The sequence below is a fragment of the Pseudopodoces humilis genome, chromosome 25 (genome assembly GCF_049639895.1).
Source record: "Pseudopodoces humilis isolate 2021_Gansu_Grassland_sample_001 chromosome 25, ASM4963989v1, whole genome shotgun sequence".
Lineage (NCBI taxonomy): Eukaryota > Metazoa > Chordata > Aves > Passeriformes > Paridae > Pseudopodoces > Pseudopodoces humilis.
Genome location: NC_142224.1, coordinates 5,074,693 through 5,094,281, shown reverse-complemented (window position 1 = coordinate 5,094,281; position 19,589 = coordinate 5,074,693). Strand labels below are relative to the sequence as shown.

At 55.8% G+C, this 19,589-nt stretch overlaps 3 protein-coding genes across 3 annotated transcripts; 2 read left to right on the top strand and 1 right to left on the bottom strand.

Moving 5' to 3' along the window:
* Window positions 1–10: 10 nt before the first annotated feature.
* POU2AF2 (POU class 2 homeobox associating factor 2) lies at window positions 11–7,783 on the bottom strand. Its single transcript, XM_014259785.2, has 5 exons — window positions 7,665–7,783; window positions 5,657–5,766; window positions 2,008–2,050; window positions 1,051–1,349; window positions 11–409 (listed from the first exon to the last, which is right to left on the bottom strand). Exons 1-5 carry the CDS (start codon window positions 7,672–7,674, stop codon window positions 11–13), a joined length of 861 nt encoding a protein of 286 aa, XP_014115260.1. The 5' UTR covers window positions 7,675–7,783.
* A 2,844-nt stretch (window positions 7,784–10,627) lies between these two features.
* Window positions 10,628–15,542, top strand: HINFP (histone H4 transcription factor). Its single transcript, XM_005531055.3, has 9 exons — window positions 10,628–10,891; window positions 11,448–11,674; window positions 11,831–11,942; window positions 12,360–12,512; window positions 13,007–13,084; window positions 13,176–13,296; window positions 13,422–13,560; window positions 13,676–13,800; window positions 14,360–15,542. Exons 1-9 carry the CDS (start codon window positions 10,729–10,731, stop codon window positions 14,871–14,873), a joined length of 1,632 nt encoding a protein of 543 aa, XP_005531112.1. The 5' UTR covers window positions 10,628–10,728; the 3' UTR covers window positions 14,874–15,542.
* Window positions 15,543–16,513: 971 nt separating this feature from the next.
* On the top strand, window positions 16,514–17,899 carry LOC148182595 (complement receptor type 2-like). Its single transcript, XM_088066877.1, has 5 exons — window positions 16,514–16,615; window positions 16,877–17,011; window positions 17,170–17,337; window positions 17,451–17,654; window positions 17,770–17,899. The coding sequence occupies exons 1-5, from the start codon at window positions 16,552–16,554 to the stop codon at window positions 17,781–17,783; spliced, it is 585 nt and encodes a 194-aa protein (XP_087923003.1). The 5' UTR covers window positions 16,514–16,551; the 3' UTR covers window positions 17,784–17,899.
* Window positions 17,900–19,589: the final 1,690 nt, after the last annotated feature.

Sequence of the window (19,589 nt, the reverse complement as noted above, 5' to 3'; positions counted from 1 at the left end):
TTCTCTCTCCTCAATAAGTTCTCCTGCCTTCATAAGTCTCCCAGAGGGCACTTCCATCCTCTTTAGCCCATGCAGAGTGGTCGGGAAGGTGTGGTGGCTCCGAGGGCTGCTCCGGGCACAGGTGGCTCATCCTGGAGGGCTCGTTGGCCACGGCCATGAACGGGGACAAGCTGTAGGGCGAGCTGGCAGCGTAGCTGGGCGAGTAGTGGACGTCTTCAAGGGGGTGCAGAGGGTAGGGCTGGGCTCCAGGGATGGCTGGGCTCCAACTTGAGCCTCGGAATGGGGAAACACCTCCGGATTCGGGCAGGGACAGGCAGCTGGAGCTGGCAGGGAGCGCCTGCAGAGGGTCGGAGCAGGCACTGTCAGACTGGCTGAGGCTCTCGGGTGAGGTCTGCTCCCAGGGCTCTCTCTGCAGGGAAACAGGGAGAGAAGGCAAGGAAAACCCTTAGGAACAAAAGGCTGTCCTGGAGGTAATGGAATATCCACCCCTGGGAACGCCCAAAGGGTTTCTGTGGCTCTGGAGCGGTGTTTGGTGTTCTAACTGTGCAAGGAAACATCCACCCTGTCAGCAGTGGGCAGGGCCTGCATCAGTAGGGCTGACCAGCCCTGATCCTGCGGGATCCAGGAGCTCTGTGGTGGGGCTGTGAGTGGAGCTGGCACCTGGGATAGGGACAGACAACAGCCTGCAGTCACCAAAGGCTGTTTCTAGAAACTCAGGGAGGGAGAGTTTCATAAAATCATGGAACAAGTAACCCGAGTTGGAGGGACCCACCAGGATCATTAAATCCTGGCCCTGCACAGGACACCCCAGCAATCCCACCCTGTGCCTGGGAGCAGGGTCCAGCTCAGGGCAGAGTGGGCTGTCTCCAAGGATGTCTCCAACAGGAAGAGGGAACAATCAGATGGAACCAAAGAGAAAAATCTTCCCCCAGAGCCCTTGCCCACCTGCCATGGCTGCTCCTGTGACAGCCACATCCTTCCCCCCGTGACTGAAACCCATATTTAAATGGGGTGACCTTGCCCTGGGGCACAGAACGATGAGCCACTCACGAGCAGGAAGGGCCCCGTGTCGCTGGGGAACGATGGCAGGAGAGGAGGCACAGCCGGAGGGTTGAAGAAGGAGCTGGTGCCAGCTGGGAGAGGAGGAGCACGGTGATCCCCGAACTGCTCGCTGAGATAGGGCTCCAGGAGTGCTGGGTAGCCCTGGGGGGAAGAGGAGTCACAGGAGAAGGGCTTGGAGCCCAGAGGGGAGGAGTAGACATCACTGACAAACTGCTTGGTGCTGTGGAAATCCAGCTCGGCTGGGAAGGATCTGCGGATGCCGTAGAAACCAGGCGGGGTGGGTGAGCCTGGGGGCCAGAAAAAAAGGTGGGAAACTGTAAAGAAAATTCCACCAGCTGCCACAGAACCATGGGCACCTCTGGGGGTGCAAAGCAGAGTCCTTTTCTCTCCAGCATCACCCAGGAATCCATCCTGCCTGGACACAGGTGCGTGAGCCCAGAGGTGCCTTTGGTTCCATCTGGTGAGCTCCATCTGCAGCAAACCAAAAGTGTTTGGGAAGCTTTAAATAGGAGGGCAGGGAGATCGAGGTCAGCTCAGCTAGGCTGTGCTTCTTCCTTGCTCTGCTACAGCCCCTGGGGAGGAGGCTCCAGCCTCACTCCGCTTTCCCTGCCCGAGAGCTCAAGGGATAAAACAGGTCAGCTCCTGATTTTGTGCTTTCCCTCTCCAGCTCCAGGGAAAATGGGAAAACGCAGGAGGAAAAGGAGGGATTCTGTATGGCTCCTCTGCTAGAAGAGGTGGGAACTGCTTTAATTACTCTCTTTGAGGATTTTATATGAAATTATTCATGTCTTTTTTGGATTCTTTTAATTACTTTCCTCCTGGGCTGTCTCTGAGGGGTGGCCCCGCTCCGGGGCTTGTTTCAGATCCTGTGCAGGAGAGCAGACAGGGCTGTGCCAGCCCTCCCACCCACATGGGAGGTGTTTATCAGCGGAGGGAAAACCTCACCTGGCATTTGGCCAAAGGGTGACTGCGCCGCGCTGGTGCTGCCCTGCAAAAGATAAAGAGATGTTTGAAAAAATGCCTTTCCAAAGCAAGGCAGCTCTCTGAGTGTAATTCACGTGCATTGTTTGAGCCTGGGAAGGGTTTAACTCCATGATTTCCTCGGAGGTATTAACAGATGTAGGCTAAGCAGAGATTTTGAAGGTTTTGTGCAGAGCTGATAAGAGGAGGAGGAGTATCAAGATAAGTGGCTTCTTCCTCCTGTCCCACAGGGTCCCTCAAAGCAGGCAGGATGCTGAGGAGTCCTTCTGGTGTTGGCACAAACCAGGCAAGGTGAGATCTGAGCCCCTGAGTGGCCAAAATGGGCAGATTCCAGCCCATGTTCCAGCTCAGCTGTGCTGGGTCTGCTGCCCCAGAGCTGCTTTACCTGGCAGCACAAGCTGGGTGGAAAGAGAGTTCCTAGATCCTATTTGGATCCTACAGCTATGGTTATGATAATAATAACATTGTTATTAATCATCATCCTCTCCTCTTGGTTCCCAGGTAAAGGAGAATTACCCCTGGAGTGACCCTGATGCTCCCAGTGCTTAATTCCTTACAAAGCACCCTGGCAAAGGCATCTGCTCCTCTGGGATCCCACTGAGTCCTGGTTTTGGGAGCTCCAAGCCCCCAGATCAGGAATGCAGAGCCCCCAGCTGTGTTGCTGTCAGCTCTGCTGTCCCCCGGCCACTGCTGGTGGCACACTCTGTCCAGTTTGCATAGTGCAAACAGGAGGTTCCTGCCATAGCAGGCAACCAAATTCAGAGGTTTAGATTTGAATTAAATTTGCCAGCTCTGAGGACTTCCTTCTGCTGAGGGAAGGGTTGCAGCTGCTCCGAGCTCCACCATGGAAATGAGCTCTGAGCCTGCCCAGGCCACGGGGGCTGCAGAGGTGACAGGAGGTGACAGGAGGTGTCAGGAAGGAGCCCCTGGGCTTGTGGACAGCGTTGGTGTCACACAGGCAGGGCTTGCACCTGTCCCCAGTCAGAGCCATCACATGCAAATCCAGGTCCTCTCTCAGCACCCAGGTCCCAGATGCTGCCCAGAGGACGAGGAGCTGCAGTGATGGGAGCTGGGATGCTCTGCTGGAGGGACTGGAAGGTCCCTGGGCACAGCTGGCAGCCTCCAGCAGGGATCATTTCCAATTACCAGAGCATTTAATCTTTGATCCTGTCTGTTCAACAGCCACTGGAACTGCCTGGCTGTGTGTACACACCTGTGGTGGAGAGTCCCAGAGGTGCCAGGAGCTGCCAGGGCTTTACCTGCCCGAATTGGGGTGCAGGAGTCTCTGCTGCAGCCCAGCCTTGGCCTCATCAGAGCAGAGCCCTGCAGTTCATTCCCTTCCTTGCTCCTTATTTGCTTTAATTGAGACCCATTAGTTCATTTCCTTCCTTTCCCTGCCATGGGAACGGGCAGCCTGGATCTCCTGCAGGTCTGTTCAGCCTCCCTGGGGCCCACAGTGTGTCCAGCTGTTGATAAGCTTGGCCTCAGCCTGCCCTGCCCATGGCCAGGCACAGATCCTGGCTGGGATTTCTCCAGAGAGCTCTGCTGCTTCACTGCCTCTTAATTCACCTATAAATCTGCCTAAATTTAAGGATCCAGCTCAAGACCTGGCCCTGCCCTTTGGCAGTGCTTTGGCTTCAGGGCATCACCTCTCTGGGCTCAGCCTGTAGTGGAGCAGCTGAAGGAATAAAAGTTCTCCAGGGAAGCTGAGCCTGGGCTGGGCACTGCTGAATGTGTCCCTGGTCTGGGAGTGCTGCTGTTCACTCAGCAATGGATTCTCTTTAAACCACAGCGTTGCAGTGCTTCACCTGTGCAGGTGTCCACTTCCACACCTCAGAGAAGACAGGAACCCTTTCACCCTGCAGAGAACAGCTCCAGGTTCATCCCTGTGCAAAGGAAAAGCCAGAGCCTCCCTAAAGCCCAGGGCAGAGGGCCCGATTTTGTGGGGGTTTCCTCACACTCTGATTTCCCATCACTCGATGTCTGCAGGGCCTGGCTGTCAGGAAATTGTTGAAATTGTTGAAACCTCATCCCAAAGCTCTGCTCTGCTGAGCACTGACCTTCCCTGCTCAGCACAGGCCTCCTCCAGAGGCCTCCCCTGGCACCAACAACAGGGCCGAGGGATTTTTTTGTTTTGTTTTTCTGGAGCAAAGATCACCCTCAAACAAAAGATTCAGCTGAATTACCCTGCATCATCAACAGCCAGAGGGGTGTTCAGTTATCTGCCCCTGGCTTTGATTCTGGGTTATATTCTGCCAGACAAACAGAGCTGCGCTTCCAGCTGCTCTTTTCATGATACGTCCGAGCAAATACGGATGTTTGCCCTGCACAATCATTTTTTGTCTCTCGCAGGGAATGAGCAGCAGGGCTGGTTTTGCGTCACACAGAAACGCACAACTGCTGGGCCCTGCAGCACGAAGCCAAGGGCAATAAAAGCAAGGAGGATTTTACAGTTCCAGTGGGTTTCCTTTGTGGCTGTTGAAGCTGCCGCCTCCAGAGAGGGAGCAGGTAAATGGTGATATCATCAACAGGAGCTGTTTTCTCAGCTGCTTCCCGCTGCTCCCCAAAAAACTCATCCTAAATGTCTGCCTGCCGGGAGTGTGTCCTCCACAGTGACTCTCCATGGCTCATGGGGCTTCTGCCTTCCTGCAGCAGCTGGAGCCTGTGGGGTTGGATCTGTGGCTGGATTTTGCTGGGTTTGGTGATTCCCAATCCTGGTTTGGTTTTTTTTTCCCTGCCTGTTTTGTTGCACAGGGTCAATGGGCCTGAAAGTCACAGCGAGAAAAACACTTGCAAGTAAGTCCCTGTGAGGCCTCTTCAGCCGGAGGCAAATGAGTTTTGGGGGAAAAAAGCATCAGAACTCCCAATTTGTGTGTCCTGCTGCCAGTGATGTGGGGCTCTGCTCCTTCTCTCTCCTTCCAGGACACAGTTCCAGCTCCCCCTCCTCTGCCAGTGTCCCAGAGCTCCCAGCCAGCCTGGAAGGGAGGAGCTGCTGCCCAGCAAAGATGAGTGCCAGGAGCAGCCAGGGAAGGATTTGTTGTGCCACTGGATGCCACCACGTCCCAGCATCACAATATCATGTCCCCTTCTGGGGACAGCCTCGCTTTTCTGGCTGGCAATTGAGAAATAAAACAATGTAGTGTAGTAGGACTTGGGTTTCCTGTTGCCATAGAACCACTTTAAGAGGAAATCATCTCTTCCAAGCTGATGCTTGGCCTCTTTCCAGCCCATCACATCCCTGCAGCTCCCCTGGCACTGCGAGAGGAGCTGGAAGGAGCTCAGCATTCAGGGAAGAGCAGCTATTTTCAGGGCACTGACTTGTCCAAGTGCAGCTTGGAAAAGGAAGTTGACTTGGGAAGGTGTCACACGTAGGATGTGAAAGGAGAAAGGAATTTAACATCACTGCCATGATTTAAAAAGGAATTTGAGGCATTTAAGGTTGACAGATATAAAAACCGAGGATCCATCAGTGATGTTTTGGGGCAAGCGTTAGTGTTGCAAATGTTTTTGCTGTTCTGTTAACAGTGGCAGTGCCCCGAATGCTCTTTAAAGCAGAGAATGGGATGTCGTGACTTGATGGGGTTAAAAAAGGGGGTGGGGGGACGGGACTCACGCTGAACCGGGAGCCGCTGCTCTGCCGGGATCGCTTTTCAGCCAGGAGATCCTTGACCGTGTGTTTCACTCGCACTCCTTGGTACACCCGTTTGCCAAAATCTGCAGGGGCTGAGGGAATGCAGAGTTCAGGGAAAGCACAGAGCAGCTGCAAGAAGCAAATTCATCACCTCTGTGCATCGAGTCGGGGAGGAAAAATAGAAATCTGCAATTATTAATAGAAAATCATCCCTTAGGAGCCCGACAGTGAGAGCAGAGGAAAGGCTGATGTGTCCTATCCTTTCCCTGCAGATCCCTCCCTGCCTGGTGGTTTCGGGCTTTTGTTTTTCCAAAGGGAACCCCACATTTCCCCTTTGGGTCAGCAGATGTCTGTTTAACTGCTGATTTCAGCAGAGGGGTTCAGCCCTTGTGGAGCTGCTGGCTCTCCCAGCACAGCTCTGATCCCATGGAAATGCCTTGGATGGATGGAGTGGCTCCTCTGAACCTCCATAGGAGAAAGGAGCTGCCTGCTCAGCCTGTTTTTAATTCATAGCAAACACAGGCAAGTGCCTGGGGGCTCTGTTTTCATCCCGGTTTTTGGGAAGGCACAAAGTGTCCCTGCCATGGCACCTGGAGGGTTTGGGCCTGTTTTTTTGCCCTGGAAAACAGCTGGGAGGCATCTGCCCTCTCCCTGTCCTGGACTGAATTCTGGGAGATGCTGAGCACAGAGGTTTTGGCACAGATGGAGAGCTGAGGGACAATGACAGGGACAACTCTTTTATCCTGGCCTGAACACAGAGCTCGCACCTGTGGAGCCAGGGAGGAGTTTCCACACGGGCTTTTATTGAATTATCCCGGAAAAAAATCTCCCTAACTTTGAAGCTAATCCCTTGGAAAACATACAGCCACGCTCTCCTGAGGGAGAACAAACTGCCAGTGCACAGATGATGTGTTTGATCTCTAGGATTTATCATTTTGGCTCTTCTCCTCTTCAGGATGTGTCCCTTGGCTCCGTTTCTGGTGGCATTTTGGCCCCAGGTGCGCACACAAGGGGAGATGAGAGGGTTTAAACAACAGAGGTTTAAACAACAGAGGTTTAAACAACACACTGCTGGCTTGGCCTTGCCCCAGATAGGTGTTTTGGTTTTTTTTTTTGAGTAATAGCAGCTGCAAATTTGGGCAAGTGGAATTTTGTTTTGGTGTTTGAGTGCTGACCAGAGAGCTCCAGCCAAGGCCAGGCACAAAGCAAACACAAAGCAAGGGAGAGATTCCCAAAAATGAGGTGAGGATGAGAGTCTCGTAGCAAAAAGCAACAGAAGTGGCCAGAAATGGACATCAGCTCTCACAGGCAGAGCAATTCCAGCAGGTCTGATGCTCTGCAGGTGTTTTCCTGACACCTTTCCTGTGGTCTAAAGGCATTAGGAAAGCACTTCCATGCCCCTCTGCTTTTACACTCTGTTCTGTGCTCTTGAAATCACTTCACTCACATCCTCAGTCATTCCTCCACCAAAATTGCTTTAATTAAGCAACTCTCAGCCCTCTAACCCTGGTCTGAAGTTATCACACCACTGAGCCTGCTGCTCCCAGTGAATTATCCAGAGGCATCTGATGCAGAGCTGTCAAAACTTCAGAAAAAAAAAAAAAAACAAACCAAAAAAACAACTAAAAACTTCTGCCACTGGCAGCACTGGGGAAGAAAATGCTAATTCAGGCCTGAGTTTATATCATTTCCAAGCAAATTGAATCCAATTTCACATCACTTTGATCTAACTGCCTTTTGAGAAAAAAAAAAAAAGAAATTTAAAAAAATTGTACTGTGAAGGAATATAAATTCAGTCTGGAGAAGGCAGAACATGCTAATTGATACTATTAAATTCTTGGGACATTTAAGATGTCACATGTCTATTTTAGACAATTTTTCTGTGTTTTTTTTTTTTCAATAGGAGCCCAAGGACATCACAGTTTGTTCCTTCCCTGATATTGCCATGAATATGTCTCAACTTGTGAAAATCTGAGCTGCTGGAACTCACCTGTTTCCATTGTTGGTGCTGCTGATGAGTCCCAGCTCCCGGATCCTGCAGGGATTTGGGGAAGATCTGTCCCTCATGAGCTTCCCAGAGCAGAGTGAAGCCTATGCTCATAATTCCCTGGGAAACTTCCAGCTGAGCCTGGAGGAAATGGGTTTTCTAGAGTTTAGGGATGTCTCTAGCACCATACCTCGCTTGGGATTTGCTTAAATGCAAATCCCTGGGTCTGTGTTTCACTCCACTTTGCATGGTCAGTGTGGGTCCTTCCCCAGGAGCCTCCTTCCTGTCTGAGCTGGCATTTCATGGATGAAAACCAGAGGTTTGTGGACAGAAAAACCTCGGGGTGAAGTGCAAGGCTGGCAAGCCTTGCAGGGAGGAACCATTTCCTCACAGGTGAGGAATCTGGCAGGAAAAACAAGCCTTGGGATGAGCATCTTCTCCTGTGGGAGTGTGAGATCCTCACGAGCTGCTGAAGGCCTCACTTGGGCAGGAATTCTGCCTTTCTGAGACCCCACAGGCTGCTCTGGGCTTTCCACAACTCAAACTGTGCTTGGGAACCTGGGAGGGGGTCCCAGATCCATGAGAGGGATGGGCAGGAGCATCCCTGGGTTTGGCTCCCTGTTACCAACTGAGGAGAGGGAACAGCAGCCAGAAAAGGAGCTCCTGACCCAGATTTAAGGTTCTGGTGGCCAGAACTGCCATGGCCACTCCTCTGTGGGCAGCAAGACGTGATTGTGCAATGTCCTGATGCTTAAACAAAGAATCCAGACAAAATTCAGAGAATAAAAAGCAGATCTATTTATTGAAGGACCATCAGGTACATTTAGGGCAGACAAAGCCCCCACATGTCACAAGTTTTGACACTTTTCTAAGTTTGGTCTGTTTGCACATTGGGGTTAATCTCCCAATTCCAGCTTCAGGGAATGAAGGAATTTCCCCCAAGTTTGCTGCCCCCAACTCCCTTTTGTTTCCATCTCTCAGGCCTGAGGCAGTGAGGTGTCCTTGATTGCCAGGCCTGGAGAGGAATTGTTGTGTCTGCCCAAAGTGGGGAAGCAGCAGCTCCCAGTGTGTGTGGAGTTTGGAGTTCCACACTGAGGAATGGCAGGATTACAGATGTATGACAAACAGAAAAGCTAAAATCCTAAGGCATCAATCTGAACCAAGGAATTAAAGCCTTTAAAACCACTGAAATCCTGCTTTGAGGCTGGATTCGCTGTTGGCCTTTTCCCTGCAGCATGGCAGGCACAGAGGATCTCTGGGCTGTGCAGCAGGCCTCGTGCAGCGTTGCTGTGCTCGTCTGGCAGGGGCAGGAGCAGCCTGGCGCCGGGATGCTGCTCCTAATTAAATCTCTCTCCTGGTGGAGTCTGCTGCCAGCTCGCGGGGCCATTAGGTAAAATCCTGCCCTCCTGCTCCTTCCATGAGCTCTCCCCAGAGCTGGCCTGGAGATTAATTCGGCCTCTCACATGGCCTGCCTTCCTGGGGAAGGGTTGTTTTTTTCTTAAAGTGTAATTATTTTTTAAGTGTAATTATTCATTCCCTTCTGAGGAAACTATAAAGTACCAAGAGCAGCAGCAGCAGCTGGCCAAGGCAGATCTGGAACAACATCCCGAGTAATTCCCAGTTTTTTTAACCTGGAGAACCACTCAGGTTCTCTGCCTGCTCAGGACAGGGAGGACACCGCACCATGAACACTCAAACCCCTGTGTGCAGAATCTTTCCCAATGTGTGGATGGATTTCTATCTAAAAACATCTCTCTTTTTGGCCCTTCCATTCTTTTCCAGCCCTTCCAGGTGTCTGGGATTTGGCTGGCAGGTGCCAGAAGGGGCAGGAAGCACCAGGTGGGCTGGGGCAGATGGAAAGTGGCACAAAAAGGAGTTGGTTTTGCTCTGTCAGCACTGGGCTGCGTTTGCCAGCTGCCTCCTGGCACCCTGGGCTGGATATTGTTGTACTTTGGTGAGGATATTCAGGTTAAATCCCAGCCTCATTCCGTGTCTGCTCAATCCAGGTGTTTTCTGTGCTGACTGCAAAGCAATGACATTGAAAACGACCAAACAGAGAGAAAACAAAAGCTCGGCCAGGTTTCTTTGAGATGAAAACCTCTTACTTGGTGTTTTCTTTTCAGAAATCATCAAACCCACAGATCACACCCGGATTTTCTGGATAGTTTGGTGGATTTGGGCACATGTTTTCCATTCACATCGGGGCAGAGCTGGAGTGTGTGGTGGGATTTGCAGAAGCCATTGTGTGCTGGCACGACACGCTCTGGGCACGTTCTGTACAGCCCCTTTTAAAAAGGGGTTTCAAGCCTTTAAAACCCTTTTTAAAAGGCATTTATCTGTGCCAAAGCAAACTTTGGGAATTGTGATTATGCTTTGTGTACCAAAGAGCCTGGGACAGCAGATGGGACAGTCAGCATGTGTTAATTGAGTCCACTGATGAAGGAGCAGAGAGAATTTGTTGCATTATCTCCCAGCAAAGAGCTGCAGAACAGCTGGGTTCAGTGTTGGCCAGGATGGATTTTCAGTGTGAGGACTCTTGTTTGTTAAGCAAGGAATTGTTCTGGAAGCACCAACAACTTGGAGCCATGGAATGGTTTGGGTTGGAAGGTTAAAGCCCATCCTGTTCCACACTCCATGGGCAGGGACGCCTTCTACTATCTCAGGTTGCTCCAATCCCCGCCCAACACCTTGGACACTTCCAGGGATGGGGCAGCCACGGCTTCTTTTCAGAGAAGAGCGCTCCCGGCTCCTGGGAGAGGCTTTTCCCGAAGTCGATCTGGAACTCATGCCGAGGCCCTACAGAACGTGGGAACCTGTGTGGCACAGCGCTGCTTCCCGGCGGGGCGGCGCGGCCGGCGCGCGCAGCCAGCGGCTTCCTGCGCGGTGATTGGCGGCCGGCCGGGCCCGGTCCGCCGCGTTCCGGGTCCCCCGCGGGGCAGAGGCGGGCGGAGGGGCGGCGGGGCGGGGGTCGCGGCCCCGCTCTCCCCGAACCGCGCGGGTCCCGCCGGGCTCGGGGCCGGTTCCGGGCGGCGACGGGAGCTCTGGGCGGCCCTGCGCAACGCCGGCCATGCCGCCCGCCCGTGCCGGCGGTAAGGGAGCCGTGGTGCTGCAGTGCGAGTGGCAGCAGTGCTCCTTCGTGGCCTCGGGGATGGAGGAGTTCTGCGGGCACGTGGCGCAGCACCTGCAGGAGCACCTCCCTGGCGAGCACCGCGACGAGGTGGACCCGCTGGGTGAGGCGCTGGGGAAAAGGAGGCTCAGCGGGGCCCTGCACAAGTCCCTGACAGGAGGGGCAGCCCCGGGAGGGTCGGGCTCTGCTCCCAGGGAGCAACGCAGGACATGGAAAATATCGTCAAGTTGTGCCGGGGGACGTTCAGCTTGGACATTTCTTCATGGAAAGGGCGGTCAGGCCTTGGCAGGGGCTGCCCAGGGAGGTTTGGAGTACCCGTCCCTGGAGGTGCCCAAGGAAGTCCAAGAGGTGGCACTCAGAGCTCTGGGCTGGGGACAAGGTGGGGATCAGGCACAGCTGGGACTCACTGATCTTGGAGGGTTTCTCCAACCTAAACCACTGATTTTTCTGACAAGTGACAGCTTCTGGCCTTTTTTCTCCTCTCCCTGAGTAGAGCAGGGCTGCAGGGCTGGGACCTCAGGAGAGCACGCCTGGTGTTTGTCCACCTGCAACACTTGAGCTTTACCTGGAGAGTAAAGCGACTTGGAGAGCAGAATTGCCTGAGAGAGCCTTGGAGCTGTGTTTCTGTGTTGCAGAGGAGTGCTTTGTTTGTGTTCCAGAGGAATTCACGTGCCTGTGGCAGGACTGTGGCTTCTGCTCCCCGGAGAGCTCGGCCAGCCTGGTGCGCCACGTCTACTTCCACTGCTACCACACCAAGCTCAAGCAGTGGGGGCTGAGGGCCCTGCAGAGCCAGGCAGACGTCAGCCACTGCCAGCTGGACTTCCAGAGCCGGAATATCATCCCTGAGATCCAGGAGAACTTCCTGTGTCTCTGGGAGTACTGTGAGGTGAGAGCGGGGTGCTCAGTGGGAAAGAGGAGGTGCTGCTGTGCTGCAGATCTCCTGCACTCCTGCACAGCTGCACCGCTGCTGGCTCTGCCTGGAGCTGTGTGGGAGCATCTGGGCTTGTTTTGGTCTCTTTCACTCTGTCCCTGTTCCCCTCAGAGGTCGTTTGACAACCCCGAGTGGTTCTACCGGCACGTGGAGGATCACAGCTTCTGCTCCGAGTACAAGGCAGCAGGGAAGGAGAACCACGTGGTGCTCTGCGGCTGGAAAGGTTTGTGGGAGCCTGCAGGGCCTCTCCAGAGAGGTGGCAAATGTGGTACAAGGGAACAGGAGTCAGAGAGCCCCTTGAGCTTCACAAATAGGTGTGTGTGGTTTTAACCGTGAAACATTCCCGCAAAACTTCCTTCAGGGAATCCAGCTGAGTGCTTAGTACAAAACTTCCTATTTATATGTAATCAGTACCTTGGAGAAAAGGCTACAGCTGATTTATTTTTTATTTGGATTTTTTAAATTAATTTCTCCCGTGTTTGTCTAATTACCTTGTCTGCTTGGGGGGACCACACTGGTTGCACTGGGGAGATCTCCCCCGCTCTGTGGCGATTTTGGAGCCTTGCTGGCCAAAACAGGACGAAGAAGCTGCTATTCTGTGTCCCGTGGGAGGGCTCTCAGCTCTGCTGTCCTTCCCCAGATTGCAACTGCAGTTTCAAGGGCCGCTGCAAGCTGCGGGAGCACCTGCGCAGCCACACGCAGGAGAAGGTGGTGGCCTGTCCCACCTGTGGGGGGATGTTTGCCAACAACACCAAGTTCTTCGACCACATCCGCCGCCAGAGCGCCCTGGACCGTAAGCCCTGGGGGCAGGGAGGGGCTGGGGGGTTCTGGGCTGGGTATTTGAGTTGCTGGAGCTGCCAAAGGCAGGGTGTGCTTGGAACAGCCTGGCTTCTCTGCTGGCTGATGGGAGCCACGGAATTCCGTGTTTAGAATAATTTAGATTGGAAAAGACCTTTGGGATTGAGTCCAGCCTGTGATTGATCCTCACCTTGTCAGCCAGCTGACCAGGGGTCGGGGCTCTCCCACCTCCCTTCCAGCATCTGGTCACCCTTTCCATGACGAAATTCCTCCTGATGTCCCACCTGAGCCTCCCCCAGCCCAGCTTGAGGCCGTGTCCTCCAGGAGGTGTCTCCTTGCAGAGGCAGGATCAGAGGCTGTCCCTCCTGTGGGGCCCCAGGGCTGCACAGCTGGGTTTCCAGCCCCCTGTGCCACCCCTCCTCACTGCTCTCTCTGTGCTGTTGTCCCTGCCCTGACCTCTCCTGTCCCCTCCCTGCCCCGCTGCTGCAGAGCAGAGGTTTCAGTGCTCCCACTGCTCCAAGAGGTTTGCCACGGAGAGGCTGCTCCGCGACCACATGAGGAACCACGGTGAGTGAAGGCCCCTGCTCCCAGCTCAGCCTCTGCGGGCTGTGTGCTCTGCCCTGCTCTGGGGTGACGTTTCTCCCCGTTCTTGGCACAGTGAACCACTACAAGTGTCCCCTGTGTGACATGACCTGCCCGCTGCCCTCCTCGCTGCGCAACCACATCCGCTTCCGGCACAGCGAGGAGCGCCCCTTCAAGTGTGACTACTGTGACTACAGGTGAGAGCCAGGGCCTGGCCCTCTCCCCAGACCTCCCAGAGGCCTCTGTGTGTGTGTGTGTGTGTGTGTGTGTGTGTGTGTGTGTGTGTGCGCTGCAGCTTTGTCCCCTCACTCTGTGCTTCCAGCTGCAAGAACCTCATTGACCTGCGGAAGCACCTGGACACACACAGCAAGGAGCCGGCGTATCGCTGCGAGTTCGAGGCCTGCAGCTTCTCTGCACGGTCCCTCTGCTCCATCAAACTGCACTACAGGAAAGTCCATGAGGTGAGAAGGCAGCAGGGCTTGCATTGCTCATGATAGCCCATGTGAATCTTCTCTGGGAACTTTGTGTCTCCTTCCCTGCACGTGTGGGGTGCTGAGATGTCTCTGTGTCCCTCAGGGTGACTCAGAGCCCCGGTACAAGTGCCACGTGTGTGACAAGTGCTTCACACGGGGGAACAACCTCACTGTCCACCTCAGGAAGAAGCACCAGTTCAAATGGCCCTCGGGACATCCTCGCTTCAGGTACTGCTCACCTTTAGCTCCTCAGTACCTCCTCTCCAGCGCAGGACGCTGCTGGAGCTGCATCCTGCCCTGTGCTGATGTTTGTAAATATGTTCAAAACCCTTTGCCCAAGGCTGGGAGGCACTGGGCAGTGAACACTCAGTGGGACCTGAGCAGCTCCAGGGCAGTGGTGCTATCGCTGCTGCCTCTGGTGGCACTTCTGAGCTTGGCAAGGGCCAGGTCCAGGTGTCACCCTCTAGAGAGATCAATCTTGTGACAGAAACCTCTGCTGCACCCTCTCTAGGAAACTCCAAAGGGTTTCCAGAGCCTGAAAGCTGGGAGGGGAAGAGGATGGACTTGAAATGCTCCCAGTGAAACAGTGGTGGAGGGAGATGGGCTGGGAGGTGACTGAGCCTGGCACAAACCTCAGGAGCTGCCACATGGGGTGTGGGAGTAAGGGCTGGAATACCATCTGTGCAGCACAGGGGTTGAAACCTTGGATGTTGAGCCCTTTCCTTGGCTGTTCCCCATCTCTTGGGAGGGGGAGTGTGCGTGGCTGACCCCTCCTGTCTGTGCCCAGGTACAGGGAGCACGAGGACGGCTACATGAGGCTGCAGCTGGTGCGCTACGAGAGCGTGGAGCTCACAGAGCAGCTGCTCAAGGACAGGGAGAAGCGTGGGGAGGCTCTGGATGGCTCCAGCGAGTGCGTGGTGCTGCCTGAGGGCGAGGGAAACCTGCAGGGCATCCTTCTGGAGCCACCAGCAAACCCTGCCCTGGCAGAGAACAGGATCTCTGAGCTGCCTGTGCCCCCAGCCCTGTGCTCTGCTCCCAGCCCTGAGCCAGCACAGCCAAGCCCCTTGCCAGGAGCTGCCTCCTCCTCCTCCTCAGAGCAAGGAGCCGGCACCACAAGCAGCCCCATCATCCGTGTGGTGAACAGGACCAACGAGCAGGGCCAGAGCGAGACTGTCTACTACGTGATGGCCAGCACGGCCTCGGAGGAGCAGGGCACGGCACCCCTGGCTGTGGAGCTGGAGGAGAACGTCATGGACAGGCTGCAGAAAACAGCTGAGGAGCTGGGAATCCAGATCGTGTGAGGGGCTGCCTCTGCAGGAGAGCTGAAACCTCCTTGGTGGTGGTGGAGGAGGAGTGCTTGGGGAGAGGGCTGGGCTTGTCTTCAGCCCAGCCTCGCTGGCTGCTGGTGCTGGTCAGCATGGGGATAGGGGAGGGACAGATCTCCCAGGTGTGAATCAAGTGAGCTGAGCTGGAAAGAGCTGTCTGCCTTCTCCTTTTGGGATTTAGGGCCTATCAAGCTTCTCCCACCCTTCTGGGAGGTTTGGCCAAGGCCTGGCAGGGTGGAGTGGTCACCAGCTGTGCCCTCCTGAGCCTGTGCCCCAGGCAGGATGGTGTGTGGAGTACACACTAGTGCTGAAGCCTCTTCCCTGGGAACACGTGTGGCCCTTGGCAGGCCTGTCCTGCCCCATCCATGCCTTCTCCAGGGGATATCATGCCTTCATCAGCACTTCCTGCACACATGTCCTGTCTCACCTGGTGCTGCTGCTGGTGTTTGCCTCCCTGATCCCACAGCCAGCACTGGTCTCAGGGAGGACAGTGCTGGAGGTGCTGTCCCAGTGCAGCACTGGGACACTGGGAGCTTCTTGCTGCTTTTGGCATCCCCTGGGTGTCCTCCCCACATTGGGGTTTGGGCTCCTGCTAGGGCAAAGTGTCTTTTGGCAATTGAAATAAACGTGGGGCTGCCAGGCCCAGCAGTGTGTGGTGTGTTTTCTGTGCAGCCCTTTCCCTGCCAGCCGTGCTGTGCTGGGAGGTGGGCACTGGGAGAGCTGCAGTGTGGGAGGTGGGCACTGAGGAGCTGCCAGGCTCTCCTGGCACTGTGCAGCTGGCGCTGGAGTGTGCTGCTCCCCAGAGGTGGCAGTGGAAGGCCAGGTTTAGTTCTGGCACTCGTGTTCCTGCTGTGGGGCTGGGTTTTGCTGCCTCCCCCAGGGCTGTGTGCTGCCTGCTCAGGCCTTTTTTGAATACAGCCCAGTAGCCTGGGCTTGTGAACAGAGCCAGCTCATCCTCTGTTGAGCAATTGGACAAGGACAGTGTGAATTTGGGGTCCCTGGAGTGCCATTTAGGCCCTCCCTGCCCTGTGTGTGGAGGTGATGTGCCCAGGGGGACACAGAGATGCACCTTGCTGGTCTTGGCTGGACACTGACTTTTCCCCATTGTTCCTTGCTCAAGCAGCTGAGCAAAAGCTGTTGGAATTCTGAGCTGCTGGGGGAAACCCAGGACCTCCAGGGGAGAGGCAGAAGCTCACAGCACACACTGCTGGAGGATGCTCCTTCCTCCAGGCAGAGCATCCCTGCCCACTCGGTGTGGCCTTGCCCAGCCTTCCCATCCCTGCCTGGCCCCTGCTCCCTGGCCTTGGCAGAGCTGGGCTGAGGATGCCTTCGAGAGAAGGGCCCCGTGCCAGGTTTGCTTTGGCAGCACTTCCAGCCTGGCCCTCTTTCCAGCATGGCTGTGCCTGCGTTCTGTCGGGTTTGGGTGCGGGTGCTGGGTGCTGGGAGTGTCCCTTTAAACACTGGGTCCAGGCAGGGTAATCTGCCAGAGATTATCTGCTGGGGAGAGGATTGGCATTAAAGGGAATGTCTCCTCCCTTCCCCCATGTCCTGCAGCATCCCCTGGCCTGGGATGTGTGTGGAAACCAGGTTCACTTTCTCCTGGGCGAGCAGAGAGGGGTCTGTGGTTGGAGGGGCGAGGGGAGGAGGGCAGAGGATGGCACTGGGCCTCCTCTTCCTCACCGTGCTGGCCACGCTCGCCTCCTGCCAGGACCCAGGAGGTAACAGGGGGTTTGGGGGATGAGGGGGTTTATGGGGTGCCCCAGAGCTGCTGGCACATGTCCTGCCCAGTGAGGAGCAAGACCAAGGCTTGGCAGAGGGGACATGGGAGCTGAGGTCTGAGAGGCTGCACTCCGCACCACAGCAAGGGTTGGGGTGGGCTGGGATGAGCCCCACACCTCCCTGTGGGGCTCTGAGCTGCTGGGAACGGTGTCCTCGCCCCCCAGCCCAGCTCAGCCCTGCCTTGGCCCCCCTGGCCCCAGGAGACCTGGACACTTACTGGTCTGGCACGGCGCCCATCTGCGTGGGGGGCTGCAAGGGGCGGCACAAGGAGCTGAAGAGGAGCCAGTGTGGGAACGGCAGCTGCTGCTGGCTGGGCTACAAGTCCTTCTGCAGAGGTAAAGCCCCAGGGAGAAGGACGGGGGACCCTTGCGGACGCTGCTGAGCTTTGTGCCACACTCACGAGTGCGTGTGTCCAGCAGCCTGGGGCACCCAGCTTTGTCTGTGGCCAGCAGGCTGCCCAGGCTGCCAGCCCCGGTTCCATCCCTGTCCGCAGTGAACTGCGGGCGGCCCGAGGCGGATTTTAACTCGGTGGTGCACGGGAACGACTGGTGGGTGGGCTCCGTGGTGCGCTACAGCTGCCGGCCCGGCTTCCTGCTGCTGGGGGACCCTGCCAGCGCCTGCCAGTCCGATGGCCGCTGGACCCCCAAGCCCTCCTGCCTCCGTGAGTAGCCCGGGTGTCGCGCTGAGCCTCTGCCAGCGGCTGCAGGCACGTCCCGAGCCCTCCTTGCCCCGGGGTTCCAGGCGAGCCCCCCGCCATGGGCTCTGCCCCTGCAGGGATCTGCCTGCGCGGCCGCATCGAGATCAACGAGCGGGACATCGCCGGCAAGTGCTCCTCGTCCTGCGGCAGCCAGGAGCACCTGGGAGCCTTCCTCAACAGCGGCTGCATCAAGATCTCAGCCTGTGTCACCAAACTCTCGGGCTGGCCCCGCTGGTTCCAGCGCTGTGACATCTGCGAGTGCGACTGCCACGTACCCTGCGGTGAGTCCTGGAGGTGGCACTGCCCAGCTGAGGCTCGCTGGGCTGTGGGGGAGGCTGGCACTGGGAGGTGGGAGCTGCGAACGGCTCCAAATTTGCTTGTCTTTGCTCTCCTCAGGTTCCTCCAGGTAGAGCTGGGCCACCCGGGGCTGTGCTCGTGTCTCCATCGCTGTGCTCTGTCATCCGAGAGAAGAAGAGAAGTTCTGCACTCGCTCTTGCAGGGCTGGCTCGTCCCAGGACTCTCCAGGGCAGGGGATGCTCTGGGAGCAGCCTGTGCTGGGATCTGTGTGTGCTTCCTGCAGCTGGGTTTGGGGACAGTGGTGGCAGCACCCATTTTTCTGGCTGCTTCCCACAGAAGCCTCAGATCCCTTTCAGGGGTGAGGCAGCACCTGTGCCTGTTACAAAATACCTGTCCTTCAGTGCTGCAGGCTGGGATTTCTCCGTGTCAGGTAATTCCAGCTGAGAGGTGGAGCTGCCCTCTGAGCTTGCTGAGGCCAGCAGGAGTGTGACATCTGCCTCCTGTCCCCATGCCACAGACAGAGCAGCCTGGCCAGGGCTGCAGCACCCACTGCTGAGGGATCCAGTGGGTCAAACTTCCCGGCAGCCTCCCTGGGAGTGCAGAGTGGAGAAAGGTCTCATCTCCCAGGTGGAAAATCTTTCCTGTGGGCTGCTCCATCCACTGGTCCTGCTCCTTCCAGGGGATCTGTGGTCCTGCCCTAAGAGCCCCTTTCCCAAGGGGCTTCTCCTCAGAGCAGCTTGGGGCCACAAAGGGAGAGATTTGGCTCCAATCAGGAACACCTCTGTGCCCCTTGAGGACATCTCTGGCTCCTTAGGAAGCAGCCATGGAAGCAGCTTTTTTCCCCCAGGGAAGGAGAGGGTGGTCTGGAGCACGTGATGGCATTGCTGGGGATGCTGGAGGACCAGCCATGGGTCATTAAAAATATATTTGCAGGGAATCACACAGATTTTCCTGTCATGCAAAGAGGTTCTGCTGCCTGCTCTGTCCCTGCAGCTCTGAACACAGATGACAGAACCAGGACAGGCTCCCTCTGTCACTGTCCTGAGCAAGTGAGCCACCACAGGGACATGGCTGGGAAGGTCCCAGCTGGGGTTTAGAGGGATGTGAATGTGTCCACGGCACCAGGCTCCATCCCTGCTTCCTTCCACCTTGAAATGACTTCATGGCCACCAGCTTGGGCCCAGCTGAGCAGAATGGGGTTTGGCATCGGTGAGGTCATTCCCAGGCCCTCCTTCTGCCCCCCTGCAGGGAGGAAGGGCTGTTTGGCACCGCACAGAGCAGGCCTGGGCTGGGACCTGCTACTGCGGACTGCCCCAGGCATGGGAGGCACCCACATCTCTGCTGGGTACAGAGAGAACTGGGTGAGTCCCACGTGCCTCTTGATCCATGACAAGATGACTTTAGACCTCCACAAGGAGTTTGGCTCCATGGATGCCCTCCCCTGGCCCAGCTCCCTGGTCTCTTCTGCCTGGATCCTGCCCTGGGATCTGGCCCAGCGATGTCACCCTGAAAACTCAGCTTCTGAGCTTGCTAACATGGTTTTCTGAAGACTTTCCCAGGACAGTAACTGTAAACATAGATATGTGTGCATTCTTTCTGTTACATGTCTTGTGATGGACATCTCTCATGGCCAGTGCAGTGAGAAAGTGTTATCCTGACCATCCAATCCCTGGCCGTGGTCAAAAACCTATAAATCCTAGGAGGAAAAATAAACTCTCTCTTCTTTTCACCACACCTCGACCTGTGTCCGTGTGATCTATTCATCTTCAGCGGCAACACAGCCCTAAGCTGGCGAGGGGCGGGGAAAGTTCTCCTTGGCTCAACAGATGGTTTTTTAATTAATACTTTTGCTGGTGCCACTCATTTCCATATGTCTTTCGTGTTTAAGTGCTGTGGTGGGTGAGAGGTGTGAGTAACAG

What these genes read in the sequence shown, in the direction of transcription:
- POU2AF2 (XM_014259785.2), bottom strand. An exon ending in GCAGCGGCTCCCGGTTCAGC is followed by an intron (nt 2,051 to 5,656) that starts GTGAGTCCCGTC and finishes TATCTTTTGCAG; the next exon opens with GGCAGCACCAGCGCGGCGCA. An exon ending in ACCCTTTGGCCAAATGCCAG is followed by an intron (nt 1,350 to 2,007) that starts GTGAGGTTTTCC and finishes TCTGGCCCCCAG; the next exon opens with GCTCACCCACCCCGCCTGGT.
- HINFP (XM_005531055.3), top strand. Translation starts at nt 10,729, where the DNA reads ATGCCGCCCGCCCGTGCCGGCGGTAAGGGAGCCGTGGTGCTGCAGTGC. An exon ending in GGTGCTCTGCGGCTGGAAAG is followed by an intron (nt 11,943 to 12,359) that starts GTTTGTGGGAGC and finishes GTCCTTCCCCAG; the next exon opens with ATTGCAACTGCAGTTTCAAG. An exon ending in ACTACAGGAAAGTCCATGAG is followed by an intron (nt 13,561 to 13,675) that starts GTGAGAAGGCAG and finishes TGTGTCCCTCAG; the next exon opens with GGTGACTCAGAGCCCCGGTA.
- LOC148182595 (XM_088066877.1), top strand. Translation starts at nt 16,552, where the DNA reads ATGGCACTGGGCCTCCTCTTCCTCACCGTGCTGGCCACGCTCGCCTCC. An exon ending in CTACAAGTCCTTCTGCAGAG is followed by an intron (nt 17,012 to 17,169) that starts GTAAAGCCCCAG and finishes CCCTGTCCGCAG; the next exon opens with TGAACTGCGGGCGGCCCGAG. An exon ending in CCCCAAGCCCTCCTGCCTCC is followed by an intron (nt 17,338 to 17,450) that starts GTGAGTAGCCCG and finishes CTGCCCCTGCAG; the next exon opens with GGATCTGCCTGCGCGGCCGC.